Source organism: Brassica napus, chromosome A2 (assembly GCF_020379485.1).
Source record: "Brassica napus cultivar Da-Ae chromosome A2, Da-Ae, whole genome shotgun sequence".
In the NCBI taxonomy this organism is placed as follows: Eukaryota; Viridiplantae; Streptophyta; class Magnoliopsida; order Brassicales; family Brassicaceae; genus Brassica; species Brassica napus.
The window spans coordinates 23,408,126-23,432,949 of NC_063435.1; the positions used below are offsets into that span (position 1 = coordinate 23,408,126).

Below are 24,824 nucleotides of genomic sequence, written 5' to 3' on the forward strand. Positions count from 1 at the left end.
GAATGTTCGATAATGGAAATATATAATTGTAATTTTGTATATACAAGATTCGATTATCAGGACAAATCATTCATACTCGGATCTCCATAATAATAAGATTGTCTTCTAATTAAATTTAGCTGGAAATCGATCTTTTCTTACCTGCAGACTGCAGTCGGGCTTCAAATAAGGACCAAATAGTGGAAGGCAGAACATACACACGAATTGCTGAGTCGTTTAGAAGGAGAAGATTCAAGAGACCCAAATCATCGAGATACAAAATAAAAGGTCTTTAAGATGAGGAAGCTATTTCTAACAGACGATTGTCTCAGAGTCACAGCCGATTTTGATGAATCGAACAAATTGGATCTTTCTGTAATAACTTTTATTTTTTTTCACGGGAAGTACTTAATGGACTAAATTTTTTTTTTCTTTAGTTTTAGACAAGTATTAAATAAGGCCCATCACATTTTAGTAACTCTATACAAATAAGGTCCATCTGTATTTGGTCCTAAAAGTCTATGAATTAAGGTCCATAAAATAAAGTCCACTACATGATTAAGACCTTGCATTCTATTTCAATTTGATTTAATATATACTGTTCAATTCTATATATTTCACATTATATTATATTAACCATACAAAATACAATTTAGTATTTTAACTATATCACTAGATTCTGACCCGCGCTTAAAAAGCGCGGGTATTTTTTGGTTGACCGTAAAGCTAAATATTATTTAAATTTAAACTTACTATTATATATCTATAATATTTAAAAGCTGTTATATTATTATTATTTTCATCTGCTCGGTCTTGTACAATATTTTCATTGAATTTTCATATCCGAGTCAGACTTGTAGTCGAACCGATGGATCTATTTACTCGTATATAAGTGAGGGTAGGATATAATAAAACGAACATGGTAAAAATACCTCACAATAATATTAATCTTTTTGAGACAATTGTTTTATTAGTAGAAATCTATAATATAAAATAAATGATCTGTTTACATTTATTATTTTTTTCAATTCTGTTTACATGTATTTATGTATTAATTGGTGTTCAAAATATTGTATTTTTTTAAAGAAGTAATTGAAAGTGGGTCTGAAGTTAAATGGGATTAAAATTGTTTTTAACTTAAATGGGTTTAGTAGTAAAAATCGATTTGTTAAGTTAAGGGCCCAAGCCCATCAAAAAATTTGTACCTGCCGACAAGAAAGGATTAAGATCGTCTCTTGTTTTGACAGATTGAAACTCTAAAAAAAAAAAATTCGGAGATGGCGATTCCCGTCCACTCGTTCCTCTCGGATTTGATCTGGTATTATCTCTTCTTCCTACAGATCGAACACACTCAAACTCTTCCATATCTGATTTTGTATACACGGAGATCTAACATTCAAAAATAATTTCAGGTGTTGGGTCCATGTGATTTCCGATGACTTCCGAGTACAAATCGGTCAGATTGTAATACTGAAACAATACCCGACAAACATGTAAGCGTTCGCTGTTTGAATGTTAACTCTTTTTTTATCGTTGTATAAAAAATCATTGTTGGTTCTTATTACACGAATCTATATTTGCTGCAATAAATAATTATTTCTGTTTAGTTAATATATTTTGGTTTCTAATTATCCTCTTCAGCACAAGTTATTAGATATCTATAACGAAGAAAATCAAATATGTAAGATTCATATACATCAATTGATGTATATTAATTGATATTTTTTCCCGGTCATCTTATAGGTTCTTATTTTTATATGCATGGCAAATATGGATCAAGTCTTTATTTAGGTGAACATTATCAAACGTGAGAAGGTAAACATATACTTGTTTTTCTTCGTTTGTTTTGTAAATAGAATGACATCTACACTTCAAAATTATAATTTCCAATTTTATCATGTTTTGACAAACAATTGGATGCGAAGGATATATTCTAAAAGAGCAGATGAATCACCAAACTAAAAAGTCAGAGCAGATGAATCACCAATGTCAAAAGTCAGTGTAAGTGAATATTTAAAATATTTTTTTTGTTAAGAATATAACAACTGTTTCAGAAAACAGAATTACATCAACACTTTGAGATTCTAATTTCAAATTTGTTTCAGGTATTTACAATCAAGATTCAAACTCGTTTTAAAGAGCTGGAAAGGCATTTATAATATATACCATGATGATTCAAAGTCAATAATAAGGAGATAAGTCGAACTTTTTATAATATATTCTTTTAGTAGTTGGGTCAAGTTGCTAACTTTTGATGAAACATCCTCTATGTTGTTATGCTTATGGTTCTTAGTTTTGATTGTAGGATTTAAAAAACATAATCATCGTATAGTAAACTGACATCAACATCTATTTGGAGAAGATCAGAACGCGTATACACTCCTATTATTAACTGTAAGTTGTTCTAATTACTTGATAGTATTTAACAATAGGAATGGAACTTTATCGGTAGTTAGGTATCAAACCGGAGCTTGCTTGATTTCTTGAAATGAATGAATGCTTTTATTGAAAATAATAAAACTTGCAAAGCATTATAAATATTGTTTTCCAAAATTAAATACTGTATGCAACCCAAATAGATAGTTCAACAAAAGAAAACAACAAAGTAAAGATAAAATCAGAGATTCTGGAAAATCTCTTTGAAAACAACGTTCATTGTTTGTTTCTGAGGCTTTCCCTCATCGTCCACAATCAAAATCTTTAGCCCCTTCTTTGATGTCACTCTTGAGATAGCCACGTACAATTGACCATGAGAAAACACAGGCCTTGGTAGATAAATGCCAACTTCTAATAGTGATTGCCCCTGACTCTTATTAATTGTAATGGCAAAAGCCACAGCAATAGGTAGTTGCCTCCTTTTCATCTTGAAAGGCAACTTTTTGTCAGTAGGGGTAATAGCAAGCCTAGGAATAAGAACAATTCGCCCAACCTTATCTCCTGTAATCACTTTCGCCATAATCACAAAATCATACATCTCTGTAATCTGAAGTCGAGTCCCATTCATTAATCCGCCAGTAGGATCTATGTTTCTTAGCAACATTATAGGACAACCGATTTTCAAACGAAGACTGTGATTTGGCAAACCTGATACTTTGATGGTGTTTAAAAAATCTGGAGTGAGAGCTTGGTCACTTTTCCCAAATTTATCAGAAGCATCAATCGAATCAGAACTTGAGTAGATTCTTTCCTCACCTGCAAAAAAAAAACAGACAAATTAATCAATCAACTGCGATCAAATATATAAGAACAATAGATTATAAATTATGAGAAAAATAGCAAACCATCAAGGCTATCCAACATGTGCTGATTAATCTTGTCTACATCTTCATTAGTAGGACAAAGTATAGCTCTTTCTTGAAAAAACTTAGGCTCTTTATTCTGCTGCAAAGATATTGAATCCCCATAAACAGCTTTGCTTATAGACTCAATTGGATCATTTGCATCAAGAATAAGAAACTCCTCTGGAATATCGATTAAAGCCTCTCCATCGTTACCTTGCCCAATGTTTCCATCTCCAACATCTAATATCCACTGAGAAAACTCATGTAAATCTTTTGCTTCTTCAGGAGACAAATTGTTGGACATTAGCCTCATGTTCTTTGTTAGCCTCAACACTTTTACATGCTTCCAAAGATAAGAGGAATTTAAAGAAGCCAAAACAATTTCAGCTCTTCCTGCTCCATGAATGACAGGCAACACTTGTCTAAAATCCCCTCCTAGGACAACTACTTTTCCAGCAAAAGGTAAATTGTCCTTGTTCCCAATAATGTCAGTCAAGCTTCTATCCAATGATTCGAAACAATGCTTGCTCATCATTGGTGCCTCGTCCCAGATGATCAAAGAAGATTCTTTAATCAAATTTGCTTGATCAGATCCTTTAATTAGTGTGCAAGTTGAAAAATCATCTGGGTTGATTGGTATTCCAAATCTAGAATGTGCTGTCCTTCCTCCTGGTAGAAGTAGTGAAGCTATCCCACTTGATGCAACATTCAAACAAATTTCTCCTCTGTATCTAATAGCAGCAGACAACAATCTCCACAAGAAAGTTTTTCCAGTTCCACCAAAGCCATACACAAAAAAAACGCCTCCTTTCTTCTCTATGACAGCACTAAGAACCTCATCATAAATCTTTCTTTGTTCGTCTGTCATTTTAACAAAGTTCTGATCATGATCAGCTTTTAACTGCTCTCTGTCATAAGCAAGCTCATCCATAATCAAGACATTCTCCTTATGAGTTAGATCAGATATTGGCTTTGGCATTTTCTCCCAGGCTTCCAGAGAAGTACCATTCCTCTTCAAAATCTTCTCAATCTCGTGAAGAGTAAGCTGTTTTATCTCTTCGTCAGTCAAACATAGATCTACATAACAAAAATAACCATATTCAAACTTTTAAAGTAACTCAGGAATAATAGGAGTGTATTATGCTAACGATTTTGAAAAGCTAATCATACCTGGTCTGTTTAATAGCTTCCTACGACGATACAAAATGTCATCAGATAGAAATTCCCAAGTGTTTTCCCAAACAACTTCTGGCTTCGATAGACTATTTGACATGAGCATGATCACAAAACACTGGCGCATATATGATGCTGAACCTGTAAAACTTGTCCTCACAATATCGTCAATATATTCTTGATCATCTTCCAACAAACCCCGAGCAAAGCATGTCTCTTTGTAATCTGGATACTGAACATTGTTAAATGTTTTGATTTCCTCAAAAGACGTAGGACCCCTTACAATGTTCAGCAAGACTCTAAGGTAGTAGGCCTGTTCTATTTTCCGTGGTGCGTAGTTGATTCTGCCAATACTGTATCCTCTCTTTCTATCAGTAAACTTCCGCTGTTTTTTATTCCAAATAAACTTTGTTGGAATTTCAGCTAGAGTCATCTTCCTTGCAACCTCACTGATTTTGTTTAGTTCAAACCATCCCATGAACATTGTATTCTCGATAAGCACGCGACTGGTAACTTCATCATAGGTGTCATCATCTTTGAAAATGACAATCTGCTTTCCCGGTAAATGAAATTGTATCCTCTCAACTGGCATGGATCGATGGTGTATATTAAACTTAAATGTTCTCCATGCACCTTCCGAAGCAGATACATATCTGCATATGCGCCACAAAAACATTTAGTTAGCCATAACTACTCAACGTAGTCAAAGTTTAGAAATGTCATAGTTTGTTCCATAGATATACGAAACTAATATTCATGTACCTGCAGTTGAAGAAATCCTTAATTTCATTTTTTTTCTCTTCTGTTGCTGCTCCATCAGTACCGCTAGTCGCAGTTGAAGGATTTTCCACGGCTACAGTACAACGATCTTGTCCTTTATTAATATACTTAAATAAGTATTTGATTGAACCAGTCTGATTACACCATTCGACATTGATGTGAGCTCGATAACGAAGCGACAGATCTCTGTTATAAGGAATGACATATCTGTTGTCACATTTGAAGCCATGTTTCTCAATGAAGCGATCAGGCTGTTCTCTTCTTCTGTAGATAGGAAATCCTTCTTTGTTGACAGTAGTCTTCTCAACGTGAGTTTTAGGATATAGCTTAGAGCATTTTCCATTCTCCATGCAAGGGGACTTCATGTTAACAGCTCCACAAGGACCATGAATCATCATATCTTTCACAACTTCGTAAAGCTCCGGGTCTTTCTCTTTATCTGGAATTTCAGCCGAAATAATCCTATCAATGTCTGCAGTAGTCGAAAATTTTGACCCAGGAGCCATAAATAGCAGAATGTGAGCATGAGGAAGACCCCGCTTTTGAAATTCAATAGTATACATGGCTGCATATCAAGAGTACAAAAATAAGCATCAGGAAGTAGACAAATGTATCAATATTTAAAGTATACAATGTTGCATATCAAGATAACGAAATAAGCATCTGGAAAATGACATCTATAACAATATTGGAAAAAAATAAAAGTAGACAAACTCACATGCCACAGTCTTTCCCAATAGCTGCTTATCTGTTAAATCCATCATCAGGGAATCAAGTTTACACTTGAACAATCTGCAGATAATCTCAGGTCTGTCGTCTGCAGTGAGTTTGCGAGGCTCCAAATACCTGATTATTTCTGGCCATTTTGGATTGCAAGTAAAGGTTATAAACAGATCAGGAAACCCAAAATGTTTGCAAACCGCCATGGCATCCAAATACATATTTTTCATGTATCTTGGTCCTCCAGTAAATGAGGCTGGCAATAGATATCGACTTCCCTGATCGTGCATATCAATTTTCCCCTCATTCTCAGCTTGTTGTATAGAGTCAAAGCTATCTGATCTTAAACACTTCTGATTCAATCGAAGATAACGCAGCCTGTTAGACTCTATCGTAGTGTAGCCATCCACCAAAAATTGCTGAAACAACCTCTTAGAATGTAAAAGAGTATGACACTCGTTCTCCCTTTCATGAAGGCGAAATGCATACCATTGTCTCATACTGATAGTCTGTCTCTTATGCTGGGCTGTAGCATCAGTTGTTCTTTTTTTAATACCAAGTCTAAATCCATCTTCTCCGTAAGTAAAAATGAGAGGATATTGAAGTGCCAGATAAGATGGATGTATTTCGCTGATTCTTTTAAGAAATCCTGTTTGCTTCTCTTCTAAAACAATATCTCTTTTATCCATGTCCAAATTGAAATCTCCTGGAATCAATGCAGCAACCTCGGACGCAGTAGGAGTATCATATGTCCTTCCGTCTTTTTCTCGACTACTTACAATCCTCATATGCAATGTCTCCTCTGGAAAAGTGTTAAACCTTTCCCTGGCTGTCCTAAACTGATGAACATATGGATTCACTTCGTCAAGCATCTTCACAAGTCGTTCAATAACTTGTTTCCTCAATCTCTCCTTTTTAGCCTTCTCTTGCTTTGTTTTATATTTCCTGTGACAACAATTGTAAGTTCAGTTAAGATGATGGTTAACGCATTATATCTGAAGAAATTGTTTATGTAATATATACATACCCGATAATCGATGATCTATTCTGTATTTCGTTATCAGTGTCAACAATATAGAGCTGGCCAAACTTAGGATCTTCTCCAGGTGGTGGTTTTAAACTACCCATTAAATGGTAATTCTCTCCTTGAAGAACAACCATTTTTGGTCCAGATCCTTGTGGTGCTGATCTATCAATTTTACCACCAAGAGAAGTAAAAGAGAAAACCATATTGATTTGCCTGATATTTTCCCTATAGTATTTGCTGATCTCATCGTTATCTGTTAGCAATTTCTTAAGAATCTCTGGTGACTGCTTCAATAATGGCAACTGAACCTGACCTTGGCCACAACATAAAGCGAACTTAGGTTTTTTGTTCTGCTTTTTTTTTTCAATGCGTTCTCCATACCACATTATTACGCCACAGTGTTCACATTTAAAAGTTGGATCACCTTCATCAACGTATTCTGCGATTTTAATAAGCAAGACATCACGATAACATTCAAAATCGATTTTCCAAAATTTAATCTGTAGCTACGTAGGAAAATAACATGTATATAACCTGTCTTTTTCGATGATGATTCTTCTTTAACTCTTGGCTTTCTCCCTATTAAGTATAGAAACACTGGTCAGTGATTCACAAAAAACGAAAGCACAAAACATGTTATAGTCTCAATGTTTTATACGACAGTATTACCCTGGCGTTTGATATTCGTCCATCCCTTCTTCAGAGGCTTATCTTGGAAGATATTTTGAAACATAGTTGCCATTTTCAAAACCTGAGCTCTTTGATCATCTTGCACTGTCTGGACACTTATATCTTCTTGGGGCTGGGCTGTTGTCTCCGGATCAGAATGATCTTCATAATTTGTTTCTTCCTCTTCAGAACTGATATCATAAATCTGGAAACCTTGATCTAAACATTTATTATCAAAATATTAGTACTGCTGACTTCCAATATAACTCACTTTCATTGTAATATAGATTAATACCTTCGAATGGACTCAGATAGTCTGAATTGTTCACTATGCTGGTTTCATCTATAGAAACTTGCTGTCCTTTTCGGCATGATCTCGTTGCAATATGTTTCTGAGTAGAATTCGTCTTTGAGAATTCTTTCAATAGATTTGTTGGACGAATATCAAAACACCTTCTTTTGCTTGAAGTGTTTGAGTCATTTATAGAGCTACGACCTTCATAGGCTTGCCAAGTTAAACCTAGGAAAAAATAAACGGTAGATGACATATCTAAAGTTGTGTTGTTCAGTGGTCTTGTGTTTGGTGATCTTACCTGATGTGTTTACATTTTCTAGTCTTTGTGAAGTAGATGGCCTTGTACTGTTACTCAGATTAACTGATACAAAAGACAAAATCACGAGTATACAACATTATACCAACTTCAAAGACTATTAAGAACTAAGTAATGGGTATATATTCTAAAATCCTTGCCTCTCGATGATTCTGTTTGTGTGTGAACAGATTGAGGATGGTTAAAAACACCAGATTGCGGTTCACTTGGTGTATCGCGATTGGTATTTGTAACATCACTCAACACCCTGCAGAAAACCCTTTTCAAAGGCAATACTCCAGATCTTTTATCAGTTTGTTGAGGAGTAATCCTATTTTGTGAACTCTGTGGGGAAACGCTACATCTCAAAAAATTTTGTGATGATTTTGGTTTAGGAATTCTCCCATTCGTATTGTTGATGTCGTCCTCCATTGGAACAAAATGTTTGAAGAAAAAAGAGGTTGATAGAAAATAAGGTTAATGTAGGTTAGATAAAAGCTTAAAATGTTTAGAAAATAAATAAATCCACTTTTTAAGGAAAACTGAATCGTAAATAACATATTTGTCAATTTTATTAAAACAGTTCTATATATCAAATACGATTTTTAATGACAGGTAACACACCTTCCTAAAATATTTTAATAATAATCACTTTGTTTTTTTTTAAACCATAACATTGTAGACAATCTTATGGTTTCAATCACGTTATTGCCTCATCGTTTTTTTATTTTTTTGAAAATTATACTTCATGAATGAAAAGCTCTTATTATTTTAAATCCAAAATGAAACAAAAATAAAATGGAAAACCAGAAAACAACACTTTTAATTTTATTCTAAGAACATATGCTGAAACTTAAACAACAAAGCCATCTTCTTTTGCTCCATCACTTCTTCTCCTTCTTAATCACTTTAGTGCATAGCTTTTTCGAAGTAGATGTCTTATCAGGCGTGTCTTTGTTTTCTTCATTCTTGCGTTTGGAAGAAGGAGTAGATGCAGCTTCATTAGGTTCATTGTCTTGTAGCAAAAGCGGTGCCTACATGTCAAAATCATTATAATGATATAAGTACAACATGTTCAACCAAATAGTCAAAGAACATAGGGTCATAAACATGTCTGACCTCAGACACAAAACTGCTGGAAGGAGCAGAACCAGATTCTGAGTTGTCACCAATCTTTAGTAACTTTAGATCTTTCCAAACCTTACCAACTTTGTAGCATACCCCTTCAGCAGATGCATTGTCCTTTTCAACGTAAACTCCAAATGTAAATGTTTGACCAATCAAAGTTGTAATTGCATCAGGAAAATCAGCATCTTCTTCTAGCTGTATGAACCGAAATTTAACTTAGTAATATTTTACAAAGAAATGTCATCTTTAACATGCGGATTGTCAATATAATCAATAAATTGGCTCACTTCATCTAATGAACCATTAAGTAGGTATTCAGCAGATTTTGGAACAATCACTTTAGCAATCGAATCCAACAACATAAAAGATGATTCACCAGTGTCATCTTTAACGATCAAATGAATTTTAAATCTGTAAAGCCAAAATCAAAATCAAATTCTCAGCATTCAATATGGTTAAAAAAACAGCAAGAGTGATAAATATTAAATTATTTTCTGAACTCACTATGGTTTTACAGAATACACCAATTTTTGGCATGTCTCACACCACCACACATATTTCAGTACATCTTTACCGTTCACTCTCTTGACAGTTTTTGACTCTTGAAAAACCTTCTTGTTGCAATCGAAGCATCCAAAAAAATACCAACCCCAATCGGTATCAATGTCACATATAGTTGCAATAACTCTGCATGGTTCAACCTTCGCGAAAATTCAAAATTAGGCATCAGATTACTAATTCTTAATACCGGTAATATAATATTATATATAATATTACCTCAGTAGATTCAACCAACTCTGCAAGATTTTTCTCTTGGCATTGCATCCACTTGTGGCTGACCAATTTTTTATCCAATTTGTTATCGCCTGAATCGGATATGGTGATGGCTAGACTGTCACCAGAATCACTGAAAAAAATCGTATTTGTAAGTAATATACATTACGTTTTCAATAAATATATTAGAAAAATATAGATCACTAAATAAAATCACATTTTTCTAAATGCTTGTGCTTCCTGTATGTCTGGATTGATGAAGATTTTACTTGAATCATAAGCATTTGAGATTTGGACTTCTCCTATCATTGTTGAACAATTTGAATGTTATTTGTCACAAAACAAAAAAAAAACGTGAATATAGGATATAATCTGATTTATAGGACATTATTTTTATAGTATTGATACCTCTAAAATGACCAATCTTAGCGAATCTTAGAAGGCATACAATAAACCCATCTTCAGCTTCTTGGCAAGCATTGTAAACATTCTCAGCATATGTTCCCCAAAGGCAGCAAGGCAACCTTAGATCACTTTATTTACAAACAAAAAAAAGACAACTAATTAGAGCTTATATATCTTAAAAACGGGTCAAAATCCAAAGGTGGTGTTGAATTCACTCACTTAATGTCTCTAAGTGTAAACTCCAAATTTTTCCTTTCTTTTCCTCCAGTACAATGAACTGTATCAAGATCACCCAAGTCCAAAACCTGTCCAATTAAATCTGAAAAAAAAAAACACAATGCATATGATTATCTATCAAACTTTGCTAATATAATCAAAACTTTAAATATATCGAAAATGAATTACCAATAAGGATGTTCGTATTATGCTTGCCAGTTAATATGGTTTCAAAATCAACCAAATCCAGAAAATTATCATCAATCCGGAGAGTTGACTCCGAGATGTCCGTGTTGTGAAGGAAATTCATTTTCAAAGGATTTTTGGTTGTTCGAAATGTACGGGGAGCATTCGTCAAACTGAAGTTATCAATGTTGATCCACTCTCCAACAGGAACTTTCGTAGCCAACTCATCCATGTAAGTCTTCTTACACGATGCATGAATTTTTGTACCCTAAAAATACCATAGATTCAAAATTTACGTTGATTAGAATATAGACAAAAATCTTGAAAATAACAAAAACATATAAAGAATAACACACTTACATGAGCATCAGAAAGGACTAATTCGAGTGAGTCACCAGCCATTTTAGTCCATTGTCTCCATGAATGCAGAACTTTGACTTGTACCCGATAAGATGTAAAACGTGGTTTGATATCGTTCAAGAAGGTAATCTGCATATTGTTAACCATGATTTTCTGAATCGTTTTTTCTTTTCTTGTGAGGAGTTTGAGTTTGATTTTGATAAAGATGGATGTTAAAGGGTTGTGAGTAAGATTGTATTTATAATATAGGAGGGGTTTATAGTCGATCAACCATAATTGAATATTTTGTAATCAAATTGGTTATCGAATTTTAAGGAATAAAATCTAAGCAAGCATCAATTAGTTATTTTGGTTGATAGATTTTAGGTAAATTGTGTAGTTAGCCGTAATAAATAAACTTGTAGAGGAAGGAATTTAGAATATTGGTTAAGGTAATTACGTGATTGAGAATAATAGCATTGATTCTTAATAATGATTATTTAAACGTGATATTAATCAATAATATCCTGTGGAGGAAGGAATTAATATTTTTGGTTTAGGTAATTACGGGATTGAGAATATATACTATTGATTTTTTTGTTTACCAAATCACTATTGATTCTTAAACGTGATCAATATTCAAAAAAATCTTCGAATATATACACTTAGCATATTTATTTTTCTCTTTCGTGATCATTTCGTATCAATGTAAATAAATGTTAGTTACCGTATTTATAGGAATAAAATCTAAGCTTTTAAAATTTTTTGTTGTTGACAATAATAAATAAACTTGTAGAGGAAGTAATGAAGATATTTTGCTTTCACTTAGCATATTCGTTAGTTTTTCAGAGTTCACATTTATTTAGTTGTTAATTCTGTTTCATTATATTTTGCTTTCTAAACTTATGATAAATTGTCTACTCAAATATAAGCAAGAGATAAAAGCAAGTCATTTCTATAGTTATTTTGCTTCCTAAACTTATGATAAACTTGTAGAGGAAGTATTGTAGTTGTTTTGCTTCCACTTAGCATATTCGTTTGTTATTCAGATTTCACATTTATTGAGTTGTGTTTCGTGCTTCAAACTGCAATTTAAATGCCCCTTTATTATTAATATAAATTTATGACAAAATAAAATCCCCCTTTGTGTTTCGTGATATTTTATTGTTTGACAAAATCAAATTGTAAATCTTCATAAGAAAACAAATGAAAAGTACAAATGCATTTTCCTCTCACGTACTAATAATATAATCTTCATAAGAAAACAAATGAAAAGTACATTTAGAATATTCTTCAAATCTCGATGTTTGCTTCCCAGGTAAGAGATATTGGATTCCAAACAAAATTACATTTGGCACAGCAATCTGGATTATCATTATCTTCTACTTCAATAATATCCTTGTTATTTTCCATCCAAACCATAAACTTGTTGTTTTCTGAGGTTGTGGACAAATCTTTTTGTTTTGTGGAGAGCTGAAACATATAAAAAAACCATAATAAGAGATCTGAATATATAATGAAAGTAAACATGTTAGCCGCGATTTCTAAACACATAGTCCCATAGTTCAACCATGTAAAAATGTAATACCTTATCATGAGGGGGAGATGAGGATTGCAATGACTTAAAAAAACAGGATATGAACCACTTTAGCATTTTTTGGTTTCCTTGGCTCTGAGCCTCGGGTTTTATGTTTTTGATATTGGTGATATATGTGGTGCTCTTGAGTTTGGTGAGAGGTGGGTTATATAGGATATGAGATGGCGATTTCTGGTTAGATAATAGTCTATTTTATTAAAATGAAATTTAAAGTAGATGTCAACTTAGAATATTCTTTTCGAATTATTTGGGTTACAAAGGTCGTAGATGCTGTTATATTAGATATGGTTAGACCAAAAAATGAAAAAAGGAAAAGGTCCAAAATGACTTTCATAGGTAGATTTATTTAAACTCCTTCTCTTTTAATAGTATAGATTTTTAGATTTATCTCATCCCGCGCAAGGCGCGGGTCTCATCCTAGTATTTTTTAAAAAGTGAATCTCACAGAATCTTTTTTATTTGTGTGAAAATTATGAAAAAAGATACAACTAATAATTCACATATAATCAGTATAAATATCTTTCAGAAATTGGCTTGAAAATATATATAACAAAACCTAACAAATAAAACCATAAATATTTGATAATAATACCTAAAATAACCAAAATACTTAAAGACATATTATAAAAAACATAATATAAATAATAAATATGAAAAATGACTAGAGAAAAAGTAGAAAATTTATTTAAGATATCATTTTACACATTTTATCAAGGGTTTCTAGTAATTAAACCCCTCAACTAAAGATGAATCGTAAAAATACTCTTAACCAAAAATATTTTGAAATAAACCTTCAACTTTAATTTCGTTAACATATGTTACCCTCATGGAGAGTGACATATGTTAACGGTTTATAAGCTGAGAGTTTATAATGTTGAAAACTTATATGATGTTTTTTTTACAATTCAAAAATAGTGAAGATGTTTTAACACTAAAAGTTATTAAATGTTTTAAAATCTTTATTATCATTTATACATTGTTTTAGATTGATATAAGCCTTTAAACTAATATATAAATTTTAATACATTAATTTATATAAATATATAAGGCTTCATAAATATTTTAATATTTTTACATATGATTAATACGGTTTCACAATGATTTAACATTATTCATAATACTACTGAAACATAAATTAATACAATAAATCAAGAATAAAATATCAAATATATTATTTTATTTAAAAAATATCTCTTATTTGTTTAGAAATCAATGAGAATAAAAATAATCATGCATTATTTTTGGCGAACAGAGAGAAAAAGTAAGAGCCGGAGGACGGAAATCATGAAAATAGAAAAAGTGTGTCCTACTCTAAATAAAAAGATTGAGTTCATGAATGAATTATCCTTGATACTACGTAATATAACTTAGAAATGTTAAATTATTTGATATTTGACAATGAAGATATAAATACAAAAACATTCTTATATCACTATTGCCAAATATCAAATAATTTAATATTTTGAAGTTATATTAAGTTGTAAATAGTGTTGAAAATTATTAATTTAGGATGTATATTTATTTTATAATAAATTAATTTATTAAAATTTATAAATTAGTTTTAAAGGCTTATAAATCAATCTAAGAAAATGTATAAATGATAATAAACATTTTAAAACATTTATTTACTTTTAGTGATAAAACCCCTCAACTATTTTGAATCGTAAAAAAACATGTCAACTAAGTTTTCAACATTATAAACTCTCAACTTATAAACCGTTAACGTATGTTATCCTATGTCACAGTTTTTTAGATGAAGTGTAACATATATTAACGAAATTAAAGTTGAGGGTTTATTTCATATGATTTTTAGTTGAAGATTTTTTTTATGATTCATCTTTAGTTGAGGATTTAATTACTAAAAACCCTTTTATAAAACATAAGCTAACGAGAAAAGTGAATCTCACAGCTCTTTTCTCCTTTTTGTTCACTAAACTCAATATAAGGAAAATAATAAATAATTAACACAATTGTTATAAATATATTAGGGAAAATAAAAAAACTTCGTAAAAGAGTAACGACAATAAACTCAAATAATATGTAAATTCCCTATACATACCATACTACACTACTTACACCACCGAAATGAAAAATAAATTGACATTTAAATATTTGGATGTACACGAATATCAATTTAATTCTTTTAATAGCCCAACCCCTAGCATCGATAACTAGATACAAACCCAAAACTTAATGACAATGTCTTTCAGACGATAACCTGCCAGTCCACTACGTCAAAAGCATGCAAGAGTGTTTTCAAAACAACAACATAAACTTCAGGTTCCAAAATCTGCAAGCAACAATGGTTGGTTCATACAACAATGAAATTTACCTATACGACATAAAAATATTATGCAAAGGAGAGCCCAATATCAGTAAAGAATGCTTTGGTATGCTTGGATGGAAACTAATAAAAATTAAAGTTGACCAATGCTGGAGACGCTTCAAAGAATCGTTTCACATGGTTGAAGTAACCAAACTACCATGCAATTCAAAATTTTTAGGAATACAAAATCAATGATTGTATACCGCCCCAACAACATTAAAAAGCATATGCGACACTTACTATATGATATATACATATAAAAATTGTTTACCTAATTTAAGGAGTAGATGTAAAGTATTGTCGCCAAATATGTGTCGAAAATTTAAAAAAAAAATGAATTCAAAGTAAAAAAAATGTCTAGCATCTAATACTATAAAGAAGAGTTACTCTCTTCTCTGAGTTTGACACGTCATAAAATAGGTTCTTCTGAACGTGCCACGTGTCAATGAAATGTGATCCGCACCTTTCATTTAACTGTGTGTTACGTGGGTTTTGTTTTGATCTGGACCTTAAGTTTAGTAGATTCACCAGCCCAGCAGATAGACTCTCTAATTGGAGACGCGGCTTGAAGCGTCGTTTTCGTATTAGGGTATTAATTTTGCTTTCGTCTCCGACATCGAGAGAACCAGAGTTCTGAGAGAATTGTTTCAGCTTCTTTCTAACAATCTCCACCAGTGGATTCTGGTTCTAGGGTTCGCCACACTTTTGCACTCCGATGTTCGAGAGTTTGAGCAGGCACCGTCGACGTGATAAATCTGTTCGTAGAAATTTCTATGATGTCGTTCGATCTTCTTCCTCATCAACCGAAACGCTCCCGGTATCAGATACATCGCTTTAAAACCTATCTTAACTGCATCCACCACGATCTATCATTTAATGTGAGCCTCTTATGTGAGGTTAAAATCATCTTCCTCCCATACCTTTGTACCTGCGACTATAAAAAGGTTAGACATCCTCCTCTCGAAATCATCTTCTCAATCTGATTAACTTGCGAAGATCTTCTTTTACCTTATTCGTCTCAGCGACCTCGACTACTCGCCATTGCACCCCGCGACTTCTCCTGTCATCGCTGTCGCGTCTCCAATTGATCTCCGGTGGTCCAACCGCGATTGCATCCCTCCGTATTCGTGTCTAAGCTTCATCTCCAGCGTGAGCAGCGTTCATCTTTTCACCGCCGCGACCTTCTGCTCACGGCCACAGCCATCTCAGCTACCAAAGTCGTCGATCTTAGCTCCAATTGCAGAGGATCTCAAGCCGCGTTTATCCTTCATCAGGCGACTAGCCTAGAAATATTAGTATACGGGTATAAGATTAGTAGACCGATTTCTTATCAATGTTATGATCTGTTTTTAAAAATATCTATTTTTCTTGGATGATGATGACTCGGGAAATCGAGCTCTGTTTGTGCAAGCTTTTTTATTGATATGTCACTTTTTCTACACAAAAGGTGGTGGCAGACTCCACCAGCGCCATTAACTTCACCGAGAAGACTGCGTTTCTTGCAGGATACATGGAACAATGGTCAGATCCTCCGCAGCCCTATCTAGCAAGCTTTCGTGTGGCACAGCCTGCAATAATCAAATCAGATTTAACCAGTAAGAAGAGGAAACTCATTCAAAGTTGTGATGAAGGCTTAACTTACCTTCTTTTTCTCGCCCTACCTTTGTGCGCATGTAATCTTGGATATTGTTTTTCCAGGAGATTGCAGCTGCGACAAGAGCAGAAGAGTTTCCCTTGGGTTCTGAAATGAGGAGAGATGATTCGCTAGGCTTCGAAAAGAGTCATTGGATCCAATAGGTAGGAGTTCCATATATATATGATTCGCTATTGTTTGTGTTTACAAAGAACGATGCATAGCTCGCCATTTCCATAACGTCACTGCAACAGAGGAAGCATGAACGATGTTTTGCTCTTTTGGTGATTTAGTTTGCGGTCAAAAAGCTCGGGGTAGATAAAAAAGGGTTGGAGAAACATGTTCTTTTCAAGACCAATGAGAAATGCAGCTTCTGCAAGAGCAGCGAGAAGGGTTCCTGTGCCAGCAGCATCTTCTCCAGACACATCATATTCACTGACAAAAGCCTGTAAACAAAGTTACACGATTGAGCAAAAGATGGAAACGCAGAAAAGCTTCATTTGGTCTCTTCTCGGAGTTATGTTTGTATAATCTATGTTATAATGAAGTGCTTTTAATGTTCATTCCTTCTCTTTTGTTTTTACTCAATCTGATAAACAATTTAAGCTACACCTTTTTGCAGTTTGGCCCTTTCTCTATTGTTTCTGCTTGAATTCAGTCTCACCAACACTCCACCGTCTATATGTTAACACATATGAATAAAAACATCTAAATTATATAAACGAACGAAAAACAAATACTAAAATTCATGAAAATAATTATAATCACTTGAAATTAACTTATACTGACAAGTTTATCAAAATTTCGAATGATTTTTTTTTTAATTTTTGAAAAATACTAAAAATTGTATATTCATCCCTAAATATATAAATAAAAGGCAGTTTTTCTATTTTTTTCTTTAAAAATCCAGGAGCTTCATTGTAGAAATGTATATTGGAACATACATGTATAATAGAATTTCTTTATTTAAAAAATAAAATATAAAGATATATATATTAAGTCGTTCAGAAAAAATGCATGTCTGAATTACTCTAAAAATTCCAACTAAAATGTTACTCTAACTACACTCTTAGATCAAGCATATCAACTCGACACAACAACAAAAATAGACCGCTTACCACTAATGTTTTTAGGCCCAAACAATGTTAGTCAGCCCAATATTTGGTAAAATTGTCCACTTAAATAATATATCACACCACATAATAATGAACTTAGTCAAATTAATTTAATACTATATCACACTTTATGGAAAAAAAATCAACATTACACAATCAACTTAAATGTAATATTTTAGCGATCTTTCCATAGGGAGTTACTTTTTATTGGTTGTTCTATTCCGGTCTGGTTACCTAGACCACCTCAAGTTTGAGTAATAGAATAGCCTTTCGACGTCAAAAAAAAAAAAATGTAATATTTTAGCAACAGTAATAACATACGCATGGAAATAAATTATACGACCTTTTTCAATTGAGACCGAATGTTCTCACAGCGCCACACTACTTACACCATTGATTTAGCGATCCACATGCTCACATCCAAAACGATTTAAGTGGATGATAAACAATGCGACTGTCATGAATTCAATTTGATGTTCCCCGCATTTCTTAAAAGTTAGAGTTCAGTTTTTTTTTTTAAAGTGTTTATACAAAATAATAAAAATTACCTTTGTTTTCATCACAATTTTTCTACAAAATCTATATTTTTCAAAAAATTTAATTATTTAAATTTGAGGTTTTAGAAATTCTTTTTGTCCGAAAGTCTATAAAATTATTGAGCCGCTACTACGCACATCCCACCTTCGAATAGAGTTTCTCATCAAATCACAATAGCAAATATAAGACAATGCTGCATATAACACCATGGGTCACCACCAATCACTCTCGAAGCTTGAAAGTCTGACTAGGCAAATCAAGTAGAGATCATTTCAGAGTGGCATTGGTTCTAGAACCAGTGTATCGATTGCCATGGAGACAAGTTATAATAACCTTATGGAACGATGACTTGCCAGTCGTAACTTGGAGATACCTTACATACAAGGAATACAAGAGTATTTTCATATAAACAACACCAACAAAACCTCACATATCTATGCATAGCAGCTGAAGTTTTGTATAACAATTCTAGCTACCTTTATAGTGTAATCATGTTAGGCATAATAGTCCTAAAGATCGGTAAACCAATGACGGATTCTATCGATTAACAAAGTTAGAGTCACCATACTTAATTGTTACTTGGCAAACTACAACATCACAATAGAAACTATAACATGTCACTAACATATCAATTACAATCGATGTGACTCATGTTAATTAGTGTTACAAGCCAATGATCAAGTTTGTTTTCTTCGAATATAATTTGAGTAGATTATGTATCTTCTTCCTCTCTGTTTTATATTTGAGTTTCATAATAAATTATAGTCATGAATATTCTTCGACAATAACCAAGAAAAAAATAGAAGCCAAATTTATTGTTTAATAATGGTAACTTAACCGATTCTAAGAATAAATATAAACCATTTTAAATAGGAAAAAAGATCAATATCTAGATTAACATATGCGACCACTCAGGTTAATAATTCTCCCAAATAACATACATTGGTATGAAGATTATGTCTAAATCAAACATAAAATCGACTCCAAATACGAACCCACAAACTTACAAGTAAATCAAACATAAAATTTATCTGCATCCGACTATGTCTACGCCATTGTTTCACCACTCACCAATTATAGAGGGACAAACCTACAGATCATACTATATCTAACAGATTTCAACCCCTAAGCAATTCACAGAATTGACATGGACATAGCTAGAGCAAACCTGCATGATGAAAGAAGGGCACCCACAGTGGCGGAAAAAGATGAACTTTTGACAATACGCATTGACAAGATTGTATGAAGTGGGGTTATAAATTCATTGCAATGCAATCATATCTATCATCACCAGTTCATAATTGACTGGATCCGAATGAACATAAGATGCTCTACATGTCGAGACACAATACTTTAGTCATAATGTTTCTCATTATCAAGTACAGGTATTTCTACTTTAAACTTATATTATAAGCAAGTATTACAAATAAAGACTATGTTTTCCTGTTTTAGATGTTTCGATCTTCATATTTTAACCAATCGTCTTCATTATTGCAAGAAACACAATTTCCTAACTCCTGTAACACTCCTTATAAAAATATATGACATATGAAACGGAGCGGAGGCTTGCAGTAGACGTAACAACATTTTAAAATTGAACAAAGTATTGCTTAAAAAATAGAATTTGAAGGCCTTCTAAGTTTTAATAATTTTAACACTAATCACTTAAAATTATCACCCTCACAACCAACTGAACATAAAATAAAATTAACACAAAATTATATCTTTCATAAAAACCGATACATCAAATTCCGCGCGTAGCGCGGACCCTCCCTAGTAATCCCATAATCAAAATAAAATTAAACTAAATAGTTGTATAGTGTATTCTAAAAAAAAGGTGTTATAGTGCAAAAAAAACACCACACTATACGACAATCATACAAATAACACATAAGATCTGACATGATAATAGATAACTTAACATAAGAAAAACAAACTAAAATAATTACTCCCCTAAAATAAAAACTGAACTTTGGAAGATCTTCTCCAGTTGACTGTGCTAAGAAAGCTTTGGAAGATGCTGAGATATGGCTATCAGTTAATGACCCTCAGATTGTTACTTCTTCTTGGCAGCCTAATGTCCAACCTTCTAACCCGCAATGGAGAAAACCTCAGGGTGATCTCATCAAATGTAATGTTGGAATGGCTTGGGATAATTCGAGTTCATTCAGTGGTGCTGGCTGGATCACCAGAAATTCCCAAGGTTCTCCCCTCCAACTCAGCCGACGTGGTTACCCCTCTAGTGCATCGAAACAAGAAGCTGATTTACAATCACTTTATTGGGCTGCGGAGAGTATGAGTAATATGGGTCAGAGCAATATCATTTTTGAAACCTCTTCTCATGAAGTTCGTGAAGCCTTTCTCAAGCCACATCTCTTCCCCGACCTTGGACTCCTTATACAAGGCATTCTTCATCTTCTTAGTCTTATCGGCTCTTGGTCTTTAGAGCATGTCTCTGCTCCTCGTAACATAGTCGCTCAGGCAATTGCAGACAGTGTCATCCAAGGCTCTCGCTCTCAGTCTTACATCTCTATTGGAGGACCGGCTTGGCTTCGCTTCATCCTCGACCAGGAAATGAGAAACTCTACCTAACTTTAGATTTGGTTGGTTTCTCCTCTAGTGGAATCCTTCTCTGCTCTTTTTGTTTTCACGTTTAAAGCCTTTATAGGTGCGATGCCTACTGGTATCCTTATTTCTTTTTTCAGTTCCTTTATTTTTTTATGTTTTCTGAAACTATGTACTCCTTGATCCATTGTGGTATATTTCATATGAAACTCAGCGTTAAAAAAAAAAACTGACAAATGCTCCATTCAGACAATTATAATTATCGTATACGAAATTTAGTCAACAATGACTTTGATGGATAGGAGGGTGGGCATTTCGGTTTAGTTTCGGGTTCGGTTTGGGTTCGGTTTGGTTTGGGTAATTTGGGTTTTATAAAACTCAAACCAATTAAAACCAAAGTAGCTTTGGTTTGGGTTCGGTTTGGGTTTAATTCGGTTCGGTTCGGTTTGGTTTAGATTTAGTTCGGTTTACATTCTTACGGTCTAGTTTGGTTCGGTGTAGTTCGGGTTGGTTATAAAATATGAAGGCATTAGTTTTATACTTTTATTAAAAAATAATCAACTCATAAACGATAAAGTGAGAATATAAAAACTTATGCTACATAATTTTATATATAATAGTATTATTTGAATCGTATTTATAATTTTTTTTAAAGATATGGAAGTTATGAAAAAATGAAAAACGAAACTTTAACTAAAATTTGCAATATGTTAATACATATATATATATATATATATATATATTTACTATATATATTGGATTATCGGTTTGGTTCGGTTTGGTTCGGTTTAAACCCAAACCAAACCAAATCGTTCGGGTTGAGTAAAATATGAACCAATTGGGTTACATAAAGAGCACGGTTTGGTTTGGTTCGGTTTAACTTCGGTTTGGTTGGTTCGGTTCGGTTCGGTTTGGGTTTTTTGCCCACCCTTAGGATGAATAACAAAGAATATATATATACCAAACTCTTAAAGTTGAAAATAATTATAAAAATATCATTTAACAAATATAAAACACACTCAGTGAAAATATACAGTAATATAATAATATACATCACACGTCAAGTATATTCTGCGCGTAGCGCGGACTGACCCTAGTATGAAATAAAATGATTTATTTATTTATTTGAGAGACTTGGAGTTTTTTGAACAAATTTATTTTAAAGTCTCATTTCTTGTTTTTGTGAATATATTCCGTTTGACGAATATTCGGGTTGTATTTTCTTGTCATTTTCTTCGTATATATATGGACAGATATTCGATTTATTTTAATTCAATTTGGGTACTTTATAGACGAAAGTTTTGTCTCTCTTTTACTTGTTTCATTCAGTGGGTCCAATGAATGTTATTCGATTTAATTGTGTGTGGCCATGTTCATGCACATATGTATATACATTCAATGACAATTTATGTAAACCATTGGGTCGTGTCTAAAGTATATATGTACAAATGTTTTTGAGCTTAGCTAGGCTTTAACATTCAGGTACTCGGATCGGATTTGGGACTGATCCGGATTTAGATCCAATAGAGTAATTAGAATTTGTCGGTTTAGATTCGGTTCGGTCATGTCGGGTCTGAGTTGGTTCAAATCTTATATAGTTGAATCCAATAGGATAACTAGAATTTATCGGTTTGAGTTCAGTCCGGTTTTGGGTCAGGTTCGGTTTGGGTCATGTCGGGTTCGGCTCAAAAAATACCTCAAAACACAATAAAAAGACCAAAAATATTTTAAGTCCTAAAAACATTCAAAATTTTACTTAAAATCTAATCCGAAGATATGAGAAATACCTGAAATTTTATTCGTTTATCCGAATTATATTTTTTGAAAATCCGAAACCCAAAACCATATCTGAAAATCCATATTCGAAACTTAAAAAAGTATCCATGATACCAAAAATTTACTAAAACACTCATATACACTTAATATATACTATAAGTTTTGGCTATCCATGGGATCTCAAATTCGGATCAGATGAGGTCCAATACTCGCAGATCCTCCACAACAAGAACCCAGTAGGGTAAAAAGATCGATTCAGTTTTTACCCGAAACGAGATTTTTTGGATCGGTTTTGGGTCGGATCCTTGGATCCGGATAAAATGCCCAGGTCTAAGTTTAGCTCATTTTCATTGTCGAGTTTCGCATTTTAGGGACCATCTAAAGAGATAAGACTTGTGGAAAATTAGCTTAGATCATTCTCATTGTGTTGTTTTACAGATGTCGATGTTTTTTTTTTCTTTTGCCAGCTATGGTCTATCTAGAAACCCTGTGCATGCTTCCAAAGCTCTTCTTATCCCGAAAATACCTTTTCAATTTTGCCTTTTCGACTCGGATCAAGTCGATGGGGGTCGAACGGCCGTTTAATTTATTATTCAAAAAAAGAAAACTCCTTTTTCTTTTGATGAAACATTGGCATTAATGGTTAAGTGTTAATGTTATATATTATGTTAACACATTGCTTAACTTAAAAGATTATGATCTATGGCCAAAAGAAAAAATTCTTAATCGATTAATTCCTCACAAAGAGGTAAGTTCTTCGGCTATCCTCTTTAGACCGATATAGTGTTTGCATTCAATGGTTTCGTTTCTAAACCTAAATCAGTTTGTATTCGCTCTCAGAATCCTAGCTGCTCCATATTCTACAGACCTAGAATGCTCAGAATTAAATTGGAATTACTCTGGATTCGACTATGAGTTAGAACCCTGATTTCGTGGAATGATAATGCATTGTCCTTAAAGTTGTTGTTCCTTTTTAAACCTATGTGCACTTTTTTTTCTTTATATCAATTTGATCATGCCAAAGACATACTAGAATTACCTTAAACTTGTAGTTCATTTTTATGGTAGTTTTGGACAAATGAACTATGTTTTAAGTATGTTAATTCCTAGTGTAAATATATACATGAAATAAGGTTCTGTTAATATACACTGCTGATCGTGATTTGTTAACTTGGTAGTAGATTTAACTCAAAGTCTCGAGATTTTATTTTTGAACTCTCACAATTTTTAGTTTTGTGATTAAAGGGTTGATTAAGACGGGTTGCAGATGCTTTGGACGACTATTTTTTCTTTCAAAAGTATTTTTCCTAAAACAATCATGCTTTACCTTTAAAAATTAAATTTAGAGCGAAAAAGTTAGAAAAGAAAATATGTTAGCTCTCAGAACTAGTTTTTTGCAGCTTTTATTTGGTACTTTGAAAATAAATTTAGCAAAAAAATTAAAGCCTATTTCCTTATTTTTTTATTTGAAAACTGAATTTGCTAAAATTTGGGTTTGGGACGGTCCAATTACTACTCACTTATTCATACTCTTTTTCCTTTATTAACATAAGATATTTTATAACGGATAAAATAAAAAATTGTATTTATTAATATTTGAAATTTTAATTTATCAATTAGAAAATAAATAATATTTTACAAATATTAATTACTATTTACTTTTTTTGTTTGTTTATAATGTTTTTTAAAAAATCAATTTTTAATGTTTTATAGAACTTCAAGATCGTTATGATGGAGAGGAGTGGCACAAGACGACAAGATCTGGTGGTAGATAAATAGAACAAGCTATCAGTTAGAGGTGGAGAGGATGCTATGAGGATCAGCGAGAGGCTTAGCCGAATGTCAAGATATAGGTGAGACCAAAGCGAGAGTGACACAAAGTACGAGATGAAATTGTGAAGAGATATGAGATTTTGCCGACTCTAAATTCTTACAACCGTAGGATCGACTCAAATCCAGGCGCAAATGTTACTGGGGAACACCATAAGAAGTGATGTTGACCAGAGAA

The 24,824-nt window shown here is 32.9% G+C and overlaps 1 protein-coding gene and 1 long non-coding RNA gene across 9 annotated transcripts; one reads left to right on the forward strand and one right to left on the reverse strand.

Moving 5' to 3' along the window:
- The first annotated feature begins 227 nt into the window (after positions 1-227).
- LOC111212492 lies at positions 228-17,444 on the forward strand. 8 transcript variants are annotated; one of them, XR_007317799.1, is made up of 10 exons: positions 229-1,297; positions 1,392-1,472; positions 1,723-1,794; positions 1,905-1,980; positions 2,085-2,373; positions 10,962-16,134; positions 16,213-16,493; positions 16,638-16,785; positions 16,889-16,987; positions 17,117-17,444. It is a non-coding gene; the product is annotated as an uncharacterized LOC111212492 (long non-coding RNA). The 8 variants fall into 8 exon arrangements; XR_007317798.1 differs by having other exon boundaries at positions 228-1,297; positions 10,962-16,493; positions 16,696-16,785; XR_007317797.1 differs by having other exon boundaries at positions 10,962-16,493.
- Positions 2,413-10,909, reverse strand: LOC106426473. Its single transcript, XM_013867195.2, has 6 exons — positions 6,961-10,909; positions 5,932-6,878; positions 5,196-5,778; positions 4,431-5,086; positions 3,261-4,337; positions 2,413-3,171 (listed from the first exon to the last, which is right to left on the reverse strand). Exons 1-6 carry the CDS (start codon positions 7,344-7,346, stop codon positions 2,597-2,599), a joined length of 4,224 nt encoding a protein of 1,407 aa, XP_013722649.1. The 5' UTR covers positions 7,347-10,909; the 3' UTR covers positions 2,413-2,596.
- Positions 17,445-24,824: the final 7,380 nt, after the last annotated feature.

Coding starts and splice junctions, on each gene's coding strand:
- LOC106426473 (XM_013867195.2), bottom strand. CDS start 7,346: ATGTGGTATGGAGAACGCATTGAAAAAAAAAAGCAGAACAAAAAACCT. Junction 5,779..5,931: donor ATTGGGAAAGACTGTGGCAT/GTGAGTTTGTCT, acceptor CTTGATATGCAG/CCATGTATACTATTGAATTT. Junction 5,087..5,195: donor AAGGATTTCTTCAACTGCAG/GTACATGAATAT, acceptor GCGCATATGCAG/ATATGTATCTGCTTCGGAAG.